The 19,351-nt window shown below is 41.6% G+C and overlaps 1 protein-coding gene across 46 annotated transcripts in view; it reads right to left on the bottom strand.

Annotated features, from left to right (window-relative positions):
- RIMS1 (regulating synaptic membrane exocytosis 1) overlaps positions 1-19,351 on the bottom strand; it is a 489,881-nt gene that overhangs the window by 274,705 nt on the left and 195,825 nt on the right. For 40 of the 46 annotated variants that reach the window (XM_043542504.1, XM_043542505.1, XM_043542468.1 and 37 more), the window contains exons 4-5: positions 14,209-14,262; positions 10,240-10,583 (exon numbers count right to left, since the gene is read on the bottom strand). In XM_043542504.1, the coding sequence (XP_043398439.1) occupies positions 10,240-10,583; positions 14,209-14,262 (398 nt within the window). The remainder of the gene's footprint in view (positions 1-10,239; positions 10,584-14,208; positions 14,263-19,351) is intronic. The other 6 variants (XM_043542471.1, XM_043542472.1, XM_043542475.1 and 3 more) reach the window with 1 other exon arrangement.

The raw sequence follows: 19,351 nt of genomic DNA, 5'->3' as shown, positions 1-19,351 counted from the left end.
CTTAGCTTTAACATCTGGAAGGACTAACTGTAATTTTTGCAACACCTAACTAAATAAGATTTGTGAATCTTAATCTGGGACACAGAATTTGCAAACCTTAAAATAATAGCTCAGTACATCTTTTTTTTTTTTTTGTTCTATATGCTTAAAATTAAATAAGTGTTTTGTCTTCTAAATGTCATTTATGAACCAACCCAATATTAAGTGCATTTGGCCCTTAGGAGAGGGGATGTTGTGCAGAGGCCTAAACTCTAAGTTGTCCAAGAGAACAGAAGTCCAACTCAGCCAATTACACAAATTTTGCTTATGAAAGTCAGCAAAAGTTGAAGATAATAAACTGATAAAAACTGAATTGTTTAGGTTAAAAACTGTGAAGAGGGGTTTTCAAGGCTCCTGGTAATGTCAAGGGTTTAATATGACAATGAGCTAAAAGATTCTAGAATGGGGGGCGGGGAATGTTTATAGTTGAAATCACCAAAATGTGTTTTGATCAGTTAATGTTTATAGGCTGAGACTTCAACCCCTTCTTGGACATTGTTTATCTGAGGGTCACTGAATGGGAGCAGGGTGGTACAGGGACTGGAAGGAGAAGTTTTCTAGCATGGCTGCCACCCTCACCTGGGACCCACCTTGACACCCTTTGACTTTTGTTGTCTTGATCCTGAGAGATATCCTGAAAAGACTGAGCCAGAGAAGGGGACTCAGATGACATCACCATCTCCAACACTTTTAGCTAATCCTGAACGACACCTGGGATGTGAGACTTGGGTTTATGCCATTCATCCCCTTCCTCATGTGTCATTTTCTTTCCCCACCCTATTTCTTCCCTTTCTTAACTCTCTCCTGTTTCCTTTTCTCTAATAAGAGTCAGACTTAACTGGCCAAGACAACTCCATCTTTCATAATACTGCTGAGAGCCTGTGATAAGAGTGACAGTTAAAAGCAAGGCATTGAACAACCCGATACTGGTACAAGTTTGCCAGGTCTCAGAGTGCCTGGTAAGTCCATGTGCTAGATCCGTGTTTCTCCAGCAATGAGATTGCAAGTGAGAGTCAGCACCAAACACAGAAGCTAAAATTTCTCTGCTATTCATTTTCTTTCCACTTTTGTGTGTGTTTTGTTTTGTCTTAAATGAAATAGAACAGCACTTCAACAAGAGCTCCAGACTATCTCAACTAATGCTTTTTCTGTTTCCCAAAAAGGACAGTTTTTACCACCTCTAATAACAACTCAAAAACTGTCAAACAAGGGGTTTTCCTAATAAAATCTTTCTGCAGTTAAAGGGAAAGGATATAAAACATATTGTTAAAATGAAAGCTTTACTGAATATTTTAGATTTAAAATGCTCAAATCCTTCCTTTTTTTTGTATCTTTAATAAAGAGTTTAAAAGATTTTAAATGGTTCGTGTTACAGTAGGAATAAGACTGTAGGAATTAACTGTTAATGCTGTAACAGTAAACAAGGGTTTCATTAACATCTTGTTCTTTGTTATGCCTGAGACACCCCACAAGAAACCTTTAAACTTTGTAACACATGATTTCCTACTACTCTATTATAGTGCAACTCCCCATAGCTTTATCCACATTGGAATAAGATTTTTTTTATCTGAGCATTTCATTTAGTGTAAAGTACATTGTCTAACCATAACTATAATTCAAAGGTAATTGTTGATATTAAATGAACAGGTGTTGACGGTCTATCCCAAATGACACACATACATCCACCCTCAGAGAAGAGCAGCAAACATGCGCAGTCCAATAACTTAGATGTAAAAAAGTCACAAAAAGGGCTCAAGAGGATTGTGGTTCTGGTGCTAAGAGGTGTGACATACTATTGAACAGGAAATAGTCAGAGGTACCTGCTGTTACAATTATATTAGCTATGCTTTGGATTCTCAGATTTTCCTGTCTTTGGTGAAACCAGCCATTTTAGTTCAAAGCGCTCAAAACTATAGTATGAAGCATTAAAAGTAGCCATGTCTTTAGCCGGCTACTGCTCTGGGACCTTCACTGAGAACATCAAATTCAATATACTTGTAGAGTATGCTAGATCGAGCCTAGCATTTCAAAGATGATAGATAAAATCAGAGCTGCCAAGTAGCAACAAATAGCTATTTTAACAGGAATAGTTTTTAATACATATATTTGTATAACATAATGCATAGAGGGATGATATAATAATACCTACATCTAGAGAAGGAGCTGTAGCCATCAGAGTTGGCATGGCAGAACTGACACTGCACACTGACCTATTCAGTGGCGGATTAGCCACTGAGCCAACAAGGCCCATGCCCAGGAGCCCTTGCCAACTGGGGGCCCCTGCACCCTGATATGGTCTGCCCACCCAGCACTCTTGCTGAGGCACGGGGTCGGGGCACGGAGGCTTGCCCCGCTCCGCCCAGCGCTCCTGCCGGTGAATGATGCAAGCCCCTGCGCCCCAATCCCGCTCCTCGGCAGGAGTGCCGGGCAGGCAGTGGGGACGGGGACTGCAGGTGGAAGGAGGGGAAGGGGCCCCACTTATTCTGGCCCAGGGCCCCACAAACCCCTAATCTGCATATGGACTATGGCAACCCATCCTTGTAAAAGGGTTTGCTATCATTTAATGTCAGTGCTTTTGATAAGCAGTGGCACAATTCAGTGGGGCTCAACTCATAAATGTCATCAGGTTACTTTTAAATCTTAGACAAAATAACTCCTGCTGTTCACTAGCTGTAGCCATTTGGTCAAAGATTCCAAAGTCTGTGTTTATCTCCATCCATAGGCTCTCTGCTATTCATAAGATATGACGATGTGGTATTACATACAGATTTTGGCAACATACATTTGGGACTGTCATTATTTACTTCCTGTGAAACTATGAGTTGATCATGTCAGACATTCCAATTGTGTGCCAATAAAACATTTCTCCCATAATACACCATAAGAACATAAGAATGGCCATACTGGGTCAGACCAAAGGTCCATCCAGCCCTGTATCCTGTCTACTGACAGTGGCCAATGCCAGGTGCCCCAGAGGGAGTGAACCTAACAGGTAATGATCAACTGATCTCCCTCCTGCCATCCGTCTCCACCCTCTGACAAACAGAGGCTAGGGACACCGTTCCTTACCCTTCCTGGCTAATAGCCATTAATGGACTTAACCTCCATGAATTTATCCAGTTCTCTTTTAAACCCTGTTATAGTCCTAGCCTTCACAACCTCCTCAGGCAAGGAGTTCCACAGGTTGACTGTGCGCTGTGTGAAGAACTTCCTTTTATTTGTTTTAAACCTGCTGCCCATTAATTTGATTTCGTGGCCCCTAGTTCTTATATTACGGGAACAAGTAAATAACTTTTCCTTATCCACTTTCTCCACACCACTCATGATTTTATATACCTCTATCATATTCCCCTCCTTAGTCTCCTCTTTTCCAAGCTGAAAAGTCCTAGCCTCTTTAATCTCTCCTCATATGAGACCCGTTCCAATCCCTAATCATTTTAGTTGCCCTTCTCTGAACCTTTTCTAATGCCAGTATATCTTTTTTGAGATGAGGAGACCACATCTGTAAGCAGTATCCAAGACGTAGGCGTACCATAGATTTATATAAGGGCAATAAGATATTCTCCGTCTTATTCTCGATCCCTTTTTAAATGATTCCTAACATCCTGTTTGCTTTTTTGACTGCTGCTGCACACTGCTTGGAGGTCTTCAGAGAACTATCCACAATGACTCCAAGATCTCTTTCCTGATTAGTTATAGCTAAATTAGCCCCCATCATATTGTATGTACAGTTAGGGTTATTTTTTCCAATGTGCATAACTTTCATTTATCCACATTAAATTTCATTTGCCATTTTGTTGTCCAGTCACTTAGTTTTATGAGATCTTTTTGAAATTCTTCACAGTCTGCTTTGGTCTTAACGATCTTGAGCAGTTTAATATCGTCTGCAAACTTTGCCACCTCCCTGTTTACCCCTTTCTCCAGATCATTTATGAATAAGTTGAATAGGATTGGCCCTAGGACTGACCCTTGGGGAACACCACTAGTTACCCCTCTCCATTCTGAAAATTTACCATTTATTCCTATCCTTTGTTCCCTGTCTTTTAACCAGTTCTCAATCCATGAAAGGATCTTCCCTCTTATCCCATGACAACTTAATTTATGTAAGAGACTTTGGTGAGGGACCTTGTCAAAGGCTTTCTGGAAATCTAAGGATTCAGAGTAGCAGCTGTGTTAGTCTGTATTCGCAAAAAGAAAAGGAGTACTTGTGGCACCTTAGAGACTAACCAATCTATTTGAGCATAAGCATCCAATGAAGTGAGCTGTAGCTCACGAAAGCTTATGCTGAAATAAATTGGTTAGTCTCTAAGGTGCCACAAGTACTCCTTTTCTTTCTGGAAATCTAAGTACACTATGTCCACTGGATCCCCCTTGTCCATATGTTTGTTGACCCCTTCAAAGAACTCTAATAGATTAGTAAGACATGATTTTCCTTTACAGAAACCATGTTTAATTTTGACCAGCAATTTATGTTCTTCTATGTGTCTGACACTTTTATTTTTTACTATTGTTTCAACTAATTTGCCCGGTACTGATGTTAGACTTACCGGTCTTTAATTGCTGGGATCACCTCTAGAGCCCTTTTTAAATATTGGCGTTACATTAGCTATCTTCCAGTCATTGGGTACAGAGGCTGATTTAAAGGACAGGTTACAAACCATAGTTGATAGTTCCGCAATTTCACATTTGAGTTCTTTCAGAACTCTTGGGTGAATGGCATCTGGTCCCAGTGACTTGTTGGTGTTACCTTGCATTCTGTACATACCATATTTCATCACAAAATTATTTCAGAAATTTTAGTTTTTCAAAACTGTATTGGTATTATTCTTTATATCCTCAACTTACAAAGGCCATGCTTACCCAGTATCACCAGTCCAGTCATCCAGATGTTCCGAGGGAGAGGAAAATAACAAACTTTACTCTGGCAGAATTTATTTTGTTTGTTTGTTTGGCAGCTGTTTGAAGCTACTCAGTTTTGGAATGTCAAAAGTAGCTCCAGTGAAAACAAGGTACAGGATAAAAGTGTAGGGGATAGAATCAAAGGTTCATGACCAATACAATTTATCCCACGAATCTGCAGTTTTTCACATAGAGATCACAAATGCATGTGTGTGTGTAGGGTGACCAGATAGCAGTAGGGTGACCAGATAGGTGTGAAAAATCGGGACCGGGTAGCTGGGGTAATAAGTGCCACTATAAGAAAAAGCCCCGAATACCGGGACTGTCCCTATAAAAGCAGGACATCTGGTCACCCTATGTGTGTGATACATAAGCAAACTGCAAGAATTCTTTTATAAGTTCTGTCTCTTGAAAACTGCTGTAAGTACTTCTACAAAGTCTAGAAGACCAACAACCATCAGTATATTCTAGCATTTCAGTGTAATGCTCCTGGGAAATAAGACATTTTAGAAGGGTTTTGAAAACATTGAAAGGGAAAAACATAATCAAAGAGCAAACGTGAGACTATTGTAACTGTGTAATTAATGTAACAACCTTACTTCCAGCCAGAAAAAGAGATGTCTCTGGAGTGAGCAAAATAGAAAGGACCAACATATAGTACTGTATTAATAGCGATTGTATTAATGCCTCTCAGCTGAGAGAAAGTTGATTTCAGTGCCATGAAGCAGATTGTGGTTCTTTGTTGGAGAGAAATTGATGTTACAAGATAAGGTAGGATGTTGTCTGTTTGTTTAGGCTATATACATGTTCTTATCAGTGATTGCTTATGAGTGCTCTTACTTTTAAACCAAGGTAGACCTAGCTATACGCAGGCAACTTCCAGAAGCCCCATCTCGGTCACCCTGAGGTAGGGTTGCCAAAATCATATTTAAAAAATACAGGACAGACCTTAGTTATCCCCAATCTTGAATTGAAGCTGTGTAGGCAAGTCCCTTTCTCCCACCTTCATGTTTCCTAGGGTTTCTCTTTCTTCAGCTCTAGATGCTGCAGAGAACCCAGGGCCTCAGTGTTGGGCCAGCAGCCACTGCAACTCCAGTTCAGCTTCTGCACAGGAGCCAAGTTGGAAGCTACAGTTGCTGGTTTTTGCCTGCTGCTGTGCTGTGTGCCCTGTTGGGGATGTTGGAAGGGACTTTGCGACTAAGGAGGCTATATCCCAAGAGTACTGACCATCTTGCCAGACAGAGTCCCTTCCTGACCGTGGCCCTTCAGCACAGCTCCAGGACACGCAGCCCCATCCACTTGCCCTGACACAGCCCGTGCAGGGAAAGCAAATGGGACCACGATCAAGGGCTGGAGTCCATAAGGGGCCCTGTGCAACAGGGGGCCAGCACTCACGGTTGCATCTTTCTACTCCCCTCCCAACCCTGGCCTTGAGCATGGCTCCGTCTGCTCTCCCTGCATAGCACGGAAGGGCCAGGGGCGGGAGGGGAGTGGAAAGATGCATCCATGAGTACTGGCCCCCTGCTATTGAAATACGGGATAAAAGGCATCCTATACTGATTTAGTATGGGGCAGGCCATCTTCTATTTAAATAAGGGATGCTCTTGTAATACGGGACTGTTGGCAATTTAGCAACCCTCCCCTGAGCAGCCACCAGTAAAAGCTGCTTCCATTGCAGTCCTTGCAGGTTTCCAACCAGCACCCCACTGCCATGGAACAAAGGCTTCCCCCCTGGTTGCCCTATCACCTTCCAGTCAGCTTCCAAAAGAGCAGCAGCACATTCATCACACTGCTCTCAGCTGACCTGTTTCTGTTCAGCAGATTCACGACAATACACATATAGCCAAAGAATACCATCACCATTAATTTACTAAGTTAAATACTATACGTAGCTTATGGGTGGCCTTATTCTCACATGCAAATAAACTGTAATTACTTCTAAGTACATTTGTTTATCTTACAGGTATAAGCAACCTATTTTTAATATTGTCTTGTTATTTAAATTATTACAAGGTAACTTCTGATGATGGATAAGACTATAAAAGATATAGCAAGTGTGAGCACATCAGACAGAATCCCTAGTCTTTTTCTTTTTAAATACATCATAGAATCATAGAATATCAGGGTTGGAAGGGACCCCAGAAGGTCATCTAGTCCAACCCCCTGCTCGACGCAGGACCAAGTCCCAGTTAAATCATCCCAGCCAGGGCTTTGTCAAGCCTGACCTTAAAAACCTCTAAGGAAGGAGATTCTACCACCTCCCTAGGTAACGCATTCCAGTGTTTCACCACCCTCTTAGTGAAAAAGTTTTTCCTAATATCCAATCTGAACCTCCCCCATTGCAACTTGAGACCATTACTCCTCGTTCTGTCATCTGCTACCATTGAGAACAGTCTAGAGCCATCCTCTTTGGAACCCCCTTTCAGGTAGTTGAAAGCAGCTATCAAATCCCCCCTCATTCTTCTCTTCTGCAGACTAAACAATCCCAGCTCCCTCAGCCTCTCCTCATAAGTCATGTGCTCTAGACCCCTAATCATTTTTGTTGCCCTTCGCTGGACTCTCTCCAATTTATCCACATCCTTCTTGTAGTGTGGGGCCCAAAACTGGACACAGTACTCCAGATGAGGCCTCACCAGTGTCGAATAGAGGGGAACGATCACGTCCCTCGATCTGCTCGCTATGCCCCTACTTATACATCCCAAAATGCCATTGGCCTTCTTGGCAACAAGGGCACACTGCTGACTCATATCCAGCTTCTCGTCCACTGTCACCCCTAGGTCCTTTTCCGCAGAACTGCTGCCTAGCCATTCGGTCCCTAGTCTGTAGCGGTGCATTGGATTCTTCCATCCTAAGTGCAGGACCCTGCACTTATCCTTATTGAACCTCATCAGATTACTTTTGGCCCAAACCTCCAATTTGTCTAGGTCCTTCTGTATCCTATCCCTCCCCTCCAGCGTATCTACCACTCCTCCCAGTTTAGTATCATCCGCAAATTTGCTGAGAGTGCAATCCACACCATCCTCCAGATCATTTATGAAGATATTGAACAAAACCGGCCCCAGGACCGACCCCTGGGGCACTCCACTTGACACCGGCTGCCAACTAGACATGGAGCCATTGATCACTACCCGTTGAGCCCGACAATCTAGCCAGCTTTCTACCCACCTTATAGTGCATTCATCCAGCCCATACTTCCTTAACTTGCTGACAAGAATACTGTGGGAGACCGTGTCAAAAGCTTTGCTAAAGTCAAGAAACAATACATCCACTGCTTTCCCTTCATCCACAGAACCAGTAATCTCATCATAAAAGGCGATTAGATTAGTCAGGCATGACCTTCCCTTGGTGAATCCATGCTGACTGTTCCTGATCACTTTCCTCTCATGTAAGTGCTTCAGGATTGATTCTTTGAGGACCTGCTCCATGATTTTTCCAGGGACTGAGGTGAGGCTGACTGGCCTGTAGTTCCCAGGATCCTCCTTCTTCCCTTTTTTAAAGTCACCACTGACTGATTTACTAATTATAAAAAACAGTTCTGAGTCAGGTCAGTTTTTGGTATAACAACTTCAAAAGGGTCCTTTTAATTACCAAATGGCTTTAGGACCCTCTGTGGGCACAAAGTGAACCTTTGTAATCATCAGTCTGATTTTGCAAACATGGTATTTATTCCTAGTGAGTAAAAGGTGCATCTGTCCTACTATTTTTTTAAACTTCACTTGCACGGAGTTCACTGCATATTCCAGACAGTACTTTTCATAGTGAACTATTGCACTTTCCTGGTCAATAAACATAGCTGACCATTGATCTTGAGTGCGTAAAGCAAATGAGGGACAGATGTAATCAGTGATGAGCTGCCAAAATCTTAACAACCGGTTCCCTATAAAAAGTTCTGATTTAAGGGATATGCCACAGTATGTATTTTTTTGTACCAGCAGGTTACCATACGTTGGTATTTTGCCGGGAGAAATTTTTAAAATTTAAAAATTCCTCCCAGACGGCGATTAAGAACCAAAAAGTATGAAATGTCTGGGAAAATACGGATGTATGTTAACCCTACCTAAAGTTCTTTTTTAAAAAGATGGGCCTGAACTAGAAATGAGCTCCGTTTCACATGTGTGGGTCTCCGCCACTCCCTGGGGGGTGTGCTAGGGTAACCAGATGTCCCGATTTTATAGGGACAGTCCAAATTTTGGGGTCTTTTTCTTATATGGGCTCCTATTACCCCCCACCCCCGTCCTGATTTTTCACACTTGCTGTCTGGTCACCCTAGGGTGTGCACATGTGTGGGTCCCAGCTGCTCCCTGCCCCCCTCATTGAAGCAGGTGTGCAGGGTTACTGCCCTGGGAACTGCAGGGCACCAGTGGACGTGGGGCCAGCTGCATAAAGGGGTGTGGGGCTGGGCTAGCTGGAGGCAGAGAGTGCAGGGCTGGCTGCGGGCAGGGCAGGGGGTGCGGAGCTGGCTGGAGACAGGAGTGTGTGGGGCTGGCTGCGGGCAGGGCAGGGGGTGCGGAACTGGCTGGAGACAGGAGGGTGCGGGGTTGGCTGGAGGCAAGGGGGTATGGAACTGGCTGGAGACAGGGCAGGGGCTGACTGGAGGTAGGGGCTGGCTTCAAGCAGGGCAGGGGGGTGCAGGGCTGGCTGCGGGCAGGGCACGGGGTGCGGCAGAGGCTGGCTGCAGGCAGGGGGTGCAGGGTTGGCTGGAGACAGGGGCTGGCTGCAGGCAGGGCAGGGGGTGCAGCAGGGGCTGGTGTGGGCAGGGCAGGGGGTGCAGCAGGGGCTGGCTGCAAGCAGGGGGTGCAGGGCTGGCTGGAGACAGGGCAGGGGGTGCATGCAGCAGGGGCTGGCTGCGAGCAGGGGCTGGCTGCAGGCAGGGTGGCGGGTACTCACGGAGAGAGCAGCAGGACGCAGCCCAGGCCCAGCAGAGCAGCTGGGGACCCACCAGGCAGCAGCGGGAGCCCCAGGGCCAGGGGTCAGGGGAGCAGCAGCAGCACCAGGGCTCGTGCCTAGGACCAGGTGGCAGCCCACATAGCTCCCGCAGGGCAGCGCCCCCGGCGGCCGGAGGAGGAATTACATCACTTCCCGGCCAGAGCCCATCAAAGCCTCAGCACCCCCTGCAGGGAAGCGGGTTAACAACCGGTTCTAAAACTGCTTCAAGATTTAACAATCGGTTCACGCGAACCGGCGCGAACCGGGTCCAGCTCACCACTGGATGTAATCTCCTATAAATACACTGTTGTGTAACATTGCTTAACTAGCAGTTCAAATGCTATGGATATGTAAAGATGAACTAGGAAGTATTACCTCTCTCTTGGGGGTTCACTTCTAGACCTTGATGAAGCTTGCTTTTGTTCCAGGCCCATAGCTTGCTGTAATAGTTCTGCTCCTTTCCTCCTGTCAGACTGCACACTGGAAGAAGAGATTTCCTGTGATGAGGCAGCTGCTGTACTTAAGGGAGTTTGAGATCTGGAACGCTCCTGAAGCCTTGCTTTCTTTTCTCTAGGTGCATCAGAACTTCCACCAGTAGCTGTATCACTCAGTGCTCCATCCTGACTGCTTGGCGGCTGTGGACCACTTCCAAAAAACCATGCTCCAGACTTTGTTAGGATTTCTTGTTGCTTTCGACATAAATTACATACCCACATAACCTAGTTGAAGATAAAAAGATCTGCGTAAGTATCCTCTAAACTCTAATATATTTCCTTGTTTTATAAGTGTTCAAACATAGTATTTTTTAATTGAATGAAGTTTGTGCTCATGACAGTGCTCAAAGTATGCTCACAGAAGTGTGAATCACTCTACTAGCTAGGGCCAAGCATACTGCAGGCAGGTCCATCCACAATATTCTGTCAATATATCTCAATCTTAACCTGTTATCTCAGTGCTGGGCCTCTTTTGAGTAAAGTCTGACAAAATGGTGTGGAGGGGTTATGCAGGTGGTTGGTGTTTAGTTAATTTTTTAGTGCGGACAAACATTACAATGGGATTATCAAACTAATGTTCACTGGTGATGTGACCTGAGATGAACTTGAACTCGGGATTGTAAAACTCAAGCCAGTTAACATCTCCCTTCCAATCACTACTATGAACTATTAAAGAAATAGGTATTGTTACAGTATTTCTCCTTAATATTTTCTTTCCACATAACATCATCAAATCTCAGGCAGTTTTTCAAAATGAATTAATTACGTACTGTGAATACTTTCAACTACACCAAATACAACTACTTACCAATGTTGTAAACTCCAGGCCTAAAGAAATATACTGATATGTAACTAAATACAATAATGAAAAGAAAAATTGTGTACAGTATTTTAAGAAACCAGAAAATCTTCTTTATTGGATAAAGATAAAAGATCAAACATCAGCATCACTGAGAAATGACCATGTGCTAGATCTCTCAGTTACATCTAAGAAAAGGCCAAGCTTCCAGTCCCTGGTGGTCACCATTAAACTGTGTAGATATATGGGTTATTTTTTTCCTTCAGCAGCACTGGGAAACCACAGCACACACAATAAGGCCAGTCTCTAGGCATAAGTGTTTTATAGGGAATGAGGGCCAGCAGGTACTCTAAGAAAAGATGGTAAGAGAAAAATGAGAACTGAATAGGGAAAGTAAAGTGAATGCAAATTTAAAAAACAAAACAATAATTAGGAAAAGAAGAGGATCCTTTGAAGAAAGAAGACTGACATGGAAAAGGGGAGAATAGGGAAGATAGACAGTTTCATCAGAAATAGAAAGAAAAATGGGGAAAAGAAATTATGGAAACCAATTATAGAAGCAAAAAAGAAAAGTTATGCAAGTTTAATAACAACTAGAATAGAAGCATAAATGAAGTTGTGAAACAAGAAAGAAATGACAGAAGAGAAAGTGAAAAATATTTTTCAAATATTGTCTCTGTGTAAAAGTACAGTACACCACACAATATTTAACATAAAAAGGATTTGAAGAAACAATAATAATTTTTCAGGAAAAACTGCACAGTGGAAGAGAGTTTTTGGCTGTGAAAATACCAAGAATGGAGGAAAAGTTCTTTGCATACCAGCAACAAAGGCATTTCATATAGCACAAAGAAAAAGAATCTTCAGGCATTTTATACAGTAAGCATAATTCAGATTTGTTAAAATGATCCTAAAATGGGTTATCACTTTAGATCATAAAGAATACATCAGAACTTACAAATAGCATGCAAGTTCTATACCAGTCGACTAAACTGTCAGGAAAAAAATATCAAACTCTCCTTTTATCCTATAATGTGCCTGTATACAAGATCAGAAATAGGCTATTTTTTTCCCTTTCAAGGAAGATATTAAAATATTTTTAATTACTTCAAAAAAGAATCTAATCAAAAGTCACAATTACTCCAGCAGTGGTGCAAACATACACTGCGTTAAAAACAGAAACAATCTTCAACACATAATAGGAATGGCAGATTCTCCTTTAAAACAAATGCTAGACATTTTTAAAACCTGCCCTTGATATTATAATGTCTTATTTTCTTCTCCTGGGATATTCTGATTTTGAAATAGACTGAAGGAACTGAATACGCGTGTGGTCATGCAACATAAGTTTAAAATGTAGGTAGATTAACTGGGAAGAAACATTTTAAAATGTGTATATAAACTTGAATGTGATTGCTAACCGACCAGGCAGTAGCCACCTGGTAATAAACATATATATGTCTCGCTCTCTCGCTCTCTGGTATACGGTCATTAGCCAAAAGCTATTAAATCAATAGCTCACAGAAAGGTTTAAAAAGCTGTTGTGCAAAAGCTGATAAGAACTGGAGTTTCTTTAAATCCAGTATTAGTTAACATGTTAACTTATATCTTCAGACAAAATCTGGCAAATTTCAAAATAAAATGCAATATTTTTGCAAAATTCTTTCAAGTTCTTAATGTTGTTTTGTTAAGGATATGAGTTCTTTTAATCAAAATGCAAAACAAATTATTTTGTAGATAACTAGAATAAGATGGAAATTGTAATCAAATTCTCAAACATACACATATCAACATTTTAAAATGTGAAGCTGGTAACTCTGTCAACAATATCATTCACAATTTCATATATATACAACCTAAGTATACCTATAAGATCAAAAATATGCAATAAACTTTTTTCTGTGAATTTACTAACAAACTTACCCAGTCTCCTTTTGTTTTGTTATTGCAAATATTTGTTATGGACAAAATTATTCAACCTAAACAATTGGGAGTAGTTAAAGCAGAAGCAGACAGAGATAAATACAGGATACAAAAGTGAGAAGTTACAATACATGTTACAATATAACATATCCCCGCACCAGTCTTTCAACACTACAGCTTGGACATAACATACACACCAAGCACCACAGATTATATAGGTAGGAAATCTGCAATATACTCACAAAGAAGCTACACTACATCTCTGTTTAGGATTCTCTTCAGGACTTAGCTATTAAATGCTATGTTTGCCTTGAGCTATATTCAGTCCAAAGGGAAAAATGACAAAAGCTTTTCTTTAAGAAGGAAATAAAAAAAAATGAGATGACATAACAGTTTCAATAAGAAAGCTGTTTATTGAAAACCATTTTTTGAGAAGTGTGTGGAGCAAGCAGTCTAGCAGCATGCGGGAATTATATCCTGATTGAATATTCTGGGATGTGTTCCAAACCAATCTAAACTAAAGCAGGTCTGTGTAATAACTTATCTTAACAATCCACAGATGTTAGGCAACCAAACACACACTCTGATGAAGGATTACAGTGCTCTAATGTGGCTTCTGGACCTCCATGTGATGCATCAGGAAAATGAAGTAAGATAGATCATTTTATTCTGACCTATCATTAATAAAATATTTTCAGTTCTTTCTTCTCTGTTTAGTGAGTTCTGATGCAGCATTACAGTAGGTCATTCTAGAAATGCATAGACAATTTTTTCTATATACCCGTGTAAGGCAACAGGCACATATATGTCTGCACATGGAGCTATTAGAGCCAAATAGCCAGGACTATAAGGGACACTCTTTTTCAAAAAGTTAATATGCATTTAATTGGAAAAACTGCATTTTCACAGCATAGCACAAGCGTCCTGTGCTTTACTGCTATGTCACAAAAATAACGTGACACACAGGATTCAGCGGAGGTGGGTTAATGATTCCCCCACAGATTCATGTAGAAAACTTTATGGGCTTAGTGGAAACATGCTTTTTGGGCAGTAGGACTCCATGCTTGCCCTCATGTGGAATGTGTATGGGCATTCATTCACAAACATAAAGATATGCCTCACACTTACTCTTACAGGCAGTGCTGAAAGTGATCCATTATGGGTAGGAACAGTATTCCTGTACTAAATAACATGAAATTCCAACTTGAAAATATCCGTATTAAGCAATATATGTACCACAATATACAACATAAATAAGCATTTTCACTGACAAAACTATGAATTCTGCATTATGATTATACTTTTCCACAAGATAATATTAGCAGGGAGAAAAAGCTTTCTTAAATTCTACTTTAATTTCCATTATTACTTCCTATCCCATGGGCAGGAGGAAGTTAAAATGACGTTAGAAGGAAATTTAACTTCTACCCCAAATTTAGAGCCAGATGCTGGAAGCCTCAGTCAGGCAAAATTCTCACTGAAGTCAATGCAAGTTTTGTCTAGACCAGATGTGCAAGTGTCAAGGATCACTTGGATGCAGGAGAAAAGTCTTTAAAACTTTGTTAACAAACTTGGAGTATCTACACTGGGAGGTCATGAGTTATTAATTAGGGGGCTCCATTCCCTGGACTGTGATTTTCTTCCTTCTATTTTGTTTTGGAGGATTGATCCTAATAAACAGAGGCACATCTATTTAAGTCAGTCTCAACATAACTGAAAAATAATGTTGACACTCTTTTGAGCCACTTCTTCCATCCACTTCAAGAAGACAGTTGTCCAGGCCCTAATCCTCCAAGCAGACCCTTTCCTCTGCATGAAGCCTGACTGACTTCAATGGAGCTGGGCAACCAACACAAGAGTCCACCCACATGGATCTGATTGCAGGACTGGGGCCAGTTTTCTGCTTTATGAAACTTCATTTGCTGGAATCAAGTTAAATCAAAAATTATTTCATTTTACTGGGGCAACAAGTAGTGTTACAAAGTATATAGTACGTTAACAAACTGTGTGACAGTTATACGCACTATATTAATTCTGTTGCTATATCGAACTGAAATATGGTAATACAAACTTAGCTATGGTTTTCCAGCTGCTCCACTATAATATGCAGCTGTAACTATGCTCAGGGTTCTGTGTATTCTCCAAATCCACAGCCGTGGAACAACCCAAAGAATCCAACCTGTCTTGCAGATATGTGTTCCAGAACTCAAGCCTTCATTGATAAAACCTTTAAAACATAGAGGCTGTGGGCCAGATCCCATCCTTTCCTACAGCCCCTTTCCACTGCTCCAGAGGTGCAAATGGGCCATGAAGCTGGCCTAACTGGGCAGCTAAGGATTTGAGTAGTGTGACTCTGTGACTGGCCTCTTGCAGCTCAATTTAGAGGAGGAGTGAGCTGCTGTGCTCAGGCTGTTTCCTAGCTAACATAACAGGCTAAACCAGTTTGCTGCCAGCCCCAGAGCAGTGACAGATCTGATAGACATAAAGTGATATTATTGCTCTTCCTTCCCTTGAGTCCTGTGCTGAGTTCATTTTCATCAGACCCGAGGACTTGGGTCTAATTTTCCATTGCTTTGTGTCATCATTTAAATCTATATAAAGTGGGTGTAAAATGCTACCAAATCGAAATTCTTCACCACACATCAGCAAAGCATTTTATACCCACCTACTATTCACTTTAGGAAGAAAGATAAAATCAGACACTGTGGATATGTCTACACAGCAATTAAATGTCTGCAGCTGGCCTGTGTCAGCTGACTTGGGCTCATGGGGCTTGGACTGCAGGGCTGTAAAACTGCAGTGTAGATGTTCGGGCTTGAGCTGAAGCTCAGGCTCTGCCTCTGGGAACCTAACCCTTTGTGGGTTTCAGAACCCAGGCACCAACCCACCTCAGCCCTGCAGCCCTAGTCAGCTGACATGGGCCAACCCGGGTGTTTAATCGCTGTGTAAACATGCCCTGGGTTTCTAGCCCTTCTGGTTGCAAACTGTACTTTAAAGATGTGAAGAGCCTATAGTCAATGCAGGGACGTAGACAGTATGAAACAGTAGTTCAGAGGTAATGACTGCCCCATTCATCAAAGGGTGTTAATTTTGGGGTCATGTGTTAATAAGGTAGGTACCATCTTAACATGATAAAACCTAGCTGGTGACTCTCAGGAGGAGAGAGGGCAGATAGCCTGGAGAGGAGAATTATAAGGGAGCATCAAGTCAGGAGAGAGGCTACTCCCAGGGAAGGGCACTAGACCAGAACAGAGAGTGGTGACTGGGGAAACCTGTCTGAATGGGACAGCCCCATGAAAGAAAGTTGTGGAATCCCTTAATCAAGAGGAAGGAATTGTAAATCCAGGGACTAATGGGACAGGCTTTCCAGAGAAGCTATAGGCCTTAATGGTATTAGCAGAGCTCACTGACTCAGAGGGAATTGGAGGGGAACCTGAAGCCTTGGAAGAAGGATAAACTGGAGATGAAGTTGTCAGGTGTATAGCCCCCACCTAACTCTCTACCCTTCTCCTCTTAGACCTACCTGCCCATTTAAACACACACATATGAACCACCAGAACACCTCTGCACTCCAGTCAGACCTACAACCCTTGATCTAACCCATTAGAGCTGGTCAGGAAATGGTTTTCCAGTCTCATAAAACTTTTTGTGACTTCAAAATTTTTCACATTCTGCATCAGAACGAAACTGAGACTTATCAAAGATTTTTGCAGAAAAAGCCAAAAGAGACACATCCAGGGCAAAATAGCCAATAGCCTAGTGGTCAGGAATATGAGAGACCCATGTTCATGTCATCTGTATGAACCTAGCCTGGCTCTCTCATAGAAACTGGTACTTTCTCACAAAAAGTTTTGACAAATCATCATTTTCTGACAAAATTTTAATCAAAGAATTCCCAAACAGTTCTAAACCTCATGTCTTTTAACCCCTGCCTCCTCTCCCCCAGCCTTCCAGCCAAACTCCTTTCTCTTCTGATATCTACCAGGCAGATATCTGCCAGCCAGATTCAAAAATTATTTTACTGTTAGCCCATAAATACTTAGGTTTAATCTGTTAAAGCATAAAATAAATGTGCACAAAAATTGCAGAAATTTGCATGTGGTAGTTCCAACATCAATTGTTCAAGAAGGTGAACCAGTAAAGTTTGATAGAGAGTGCTTCCTCTGCTGTATTCTATTGAGGCTCGTATACCACCTTCATCACAGGTAGTTGAGCCCCTTCCAGAAGGGCACTGAGTGGTGCAATCAGCATCTGTCAGTTGTGCTTCATTCTCTCTCTCTCTCTCTGCCCCTTCCCAAGGATAAATTGAGCAGTTTTTTTTTGTTTTTAAATAAATTATAGGTATATACTGCTGTGTATTTGTACTGGTGAAGGCAAGTTAGAAGAAGTGAACCTTGTACTTGGAACAGAATGTGAAGGTGGTTCTTAGTTCATGCCACAAGTCTTGGACCAGTCTTTGAGAAAGCTCTCTCTCCTACAGACACAAGCTTCTGATGAAGAAATTATTTCCATAAATGTTTGTATGTACAGTTCCAGAGTCTTACATTCCACCAACAGTACTGGGAGAACTCTGTTTAATAACACTGAGTTCCTGTAACAAAAAAACGCTTATTGTTTTAGAAGAGGAACAAGTGGAATTTTAAGGCTCCAGGGTTGTACATGTCCTTTCTACATCAACCATTTCTAGACAGTAGTCAAATAATAATAGAATATGCCCAGTCAGCAAAAAGCAATGTGACCTACTGGCCTAGGACTCTGAAGACCTGGGTTCAGTTTCTAGCTCTGCCACTGGTTTTCAGTGAGAGCTTGGACAAGTCACTTCCCCTCGGTTTCCCCATCCGTAAAACATATTTTGTAAAGTGCTCTGAGAGCTATGGATGAAAAGCATGATATAAAAGATTATTATACAAATTAGAATACACTAATGAGGCCAAATCTGCCCACAGCTATATCAGTATAAAGCTGATATAACTCCATTAACTTCATTGGAGTTATTTCAGCTTTCCACTCATGTACATGAGGTCAGAGTTTGACTCTCAGCATCTAAAGGCATTACATAAAGTAATAGCTCTTCTTAGCCAAAAGTAGGTGAAAATCACATGCAGACCTCCAAAAGTACCTCTGCTTCCTAAACCACAGCCAGTAGCATTCAACAGTTATGCATGACTAAATAACAACACTTCTTAAAAGGCATTAAAATATATTTTTCTTTAAAATATGCCTATCTTGTTTGCCTCATTGCACACTTACAAAATGATGTTAAAAATACAAAATTATCTGGCTGATGTCAACTAGATATAAAGACACTCACCACAGAATCAAACAGCAAAACTGTCTCACCATTCCCAGAGGTAAAACCCTGAGAGAACAGAGGAGCTTTATACTATGTCCTGAAAGTCTAACTAATTTTGTCAGATAAGTTAGAGAAGCAAATTCTAAAGTCAGGGTTCCCGGATGAAAATATGGTGATAGCCACATCTAAGGACTGTTAGTGAGAGTCAGTAAGTTGATCTGAACTGGTGAAGCAGTGCACATGGAGACAGGCAGCTCCTTAGGTAGCTAGGACCAAACCCATCTGCTTTAGATCTTTAAACACCATGAATCACATCTGACAGTGAATAGGGAACCAGTGCAAACCATGCAGCTACTACTTCTAGGATATTAGCCTGACACATTGGGCATAAGCTGTAACTTCTAACTGCTCTTCAAAGATAGCTTTCTGTAGAGCACATTGGTTTATTCTGATTGGAAGATGTCAAAAATACAGGTAATTGTAAAGAACCTATCCAAAAAAACCCACGCACAATCATTCAATTATTAAATGAAAAAGGCACTTTAGTTACCCAGGCCATCAGGAACAAGAAGGAATCCAGAAAAACAATCAACAAAGTTGGGAAGAAACCAATCAAGTGGACAATTGCCATCCATGCCACACAACCTGGGTATTTCCTGAATCAACCAGCATCATCTCAATTTATCCAGATAAAACCACTTCCAAGTCTTTATTTCTGTGATGCTCTAAAGAGTGCAAAAGCCATACTACGAGAAACTCAAGCACATGGTCAAAACAAATTATCAGAAAGCTTTTTCCATGTTGGATTATTCTAGTCGTCTCCAAAACATATTACAATGTAAGAAAAATAAAGATCGCATAACTCCTGTACTAGGCTGTCATTAAGCACATGACATACTGCACAAAGGGAAATTATATTCCCACTTCCAGGATAATTTGCTTTCGGTGACTCACTTGTTCTGACAGAAAAGATAACAG

Source organism: Chelonia mydas, chromosome 3 (genome assembly GCF_015237465.2).
Source record: "Chelonia mydas isolate rCheMyd1 chromosome 3, rCheMyd1.pri.v2, whole genome shotgun sequence".
Lineage (NCBI taxonomy): Eukaryota > Metazoa > Chordata > Testudines > Cheloniidae > Chelonia > Chelonia mydas.
Note: the sequence above shows the minus strand (reverse complement) of the source record. Positions and strands in the feature narration are given on the sequence as shown.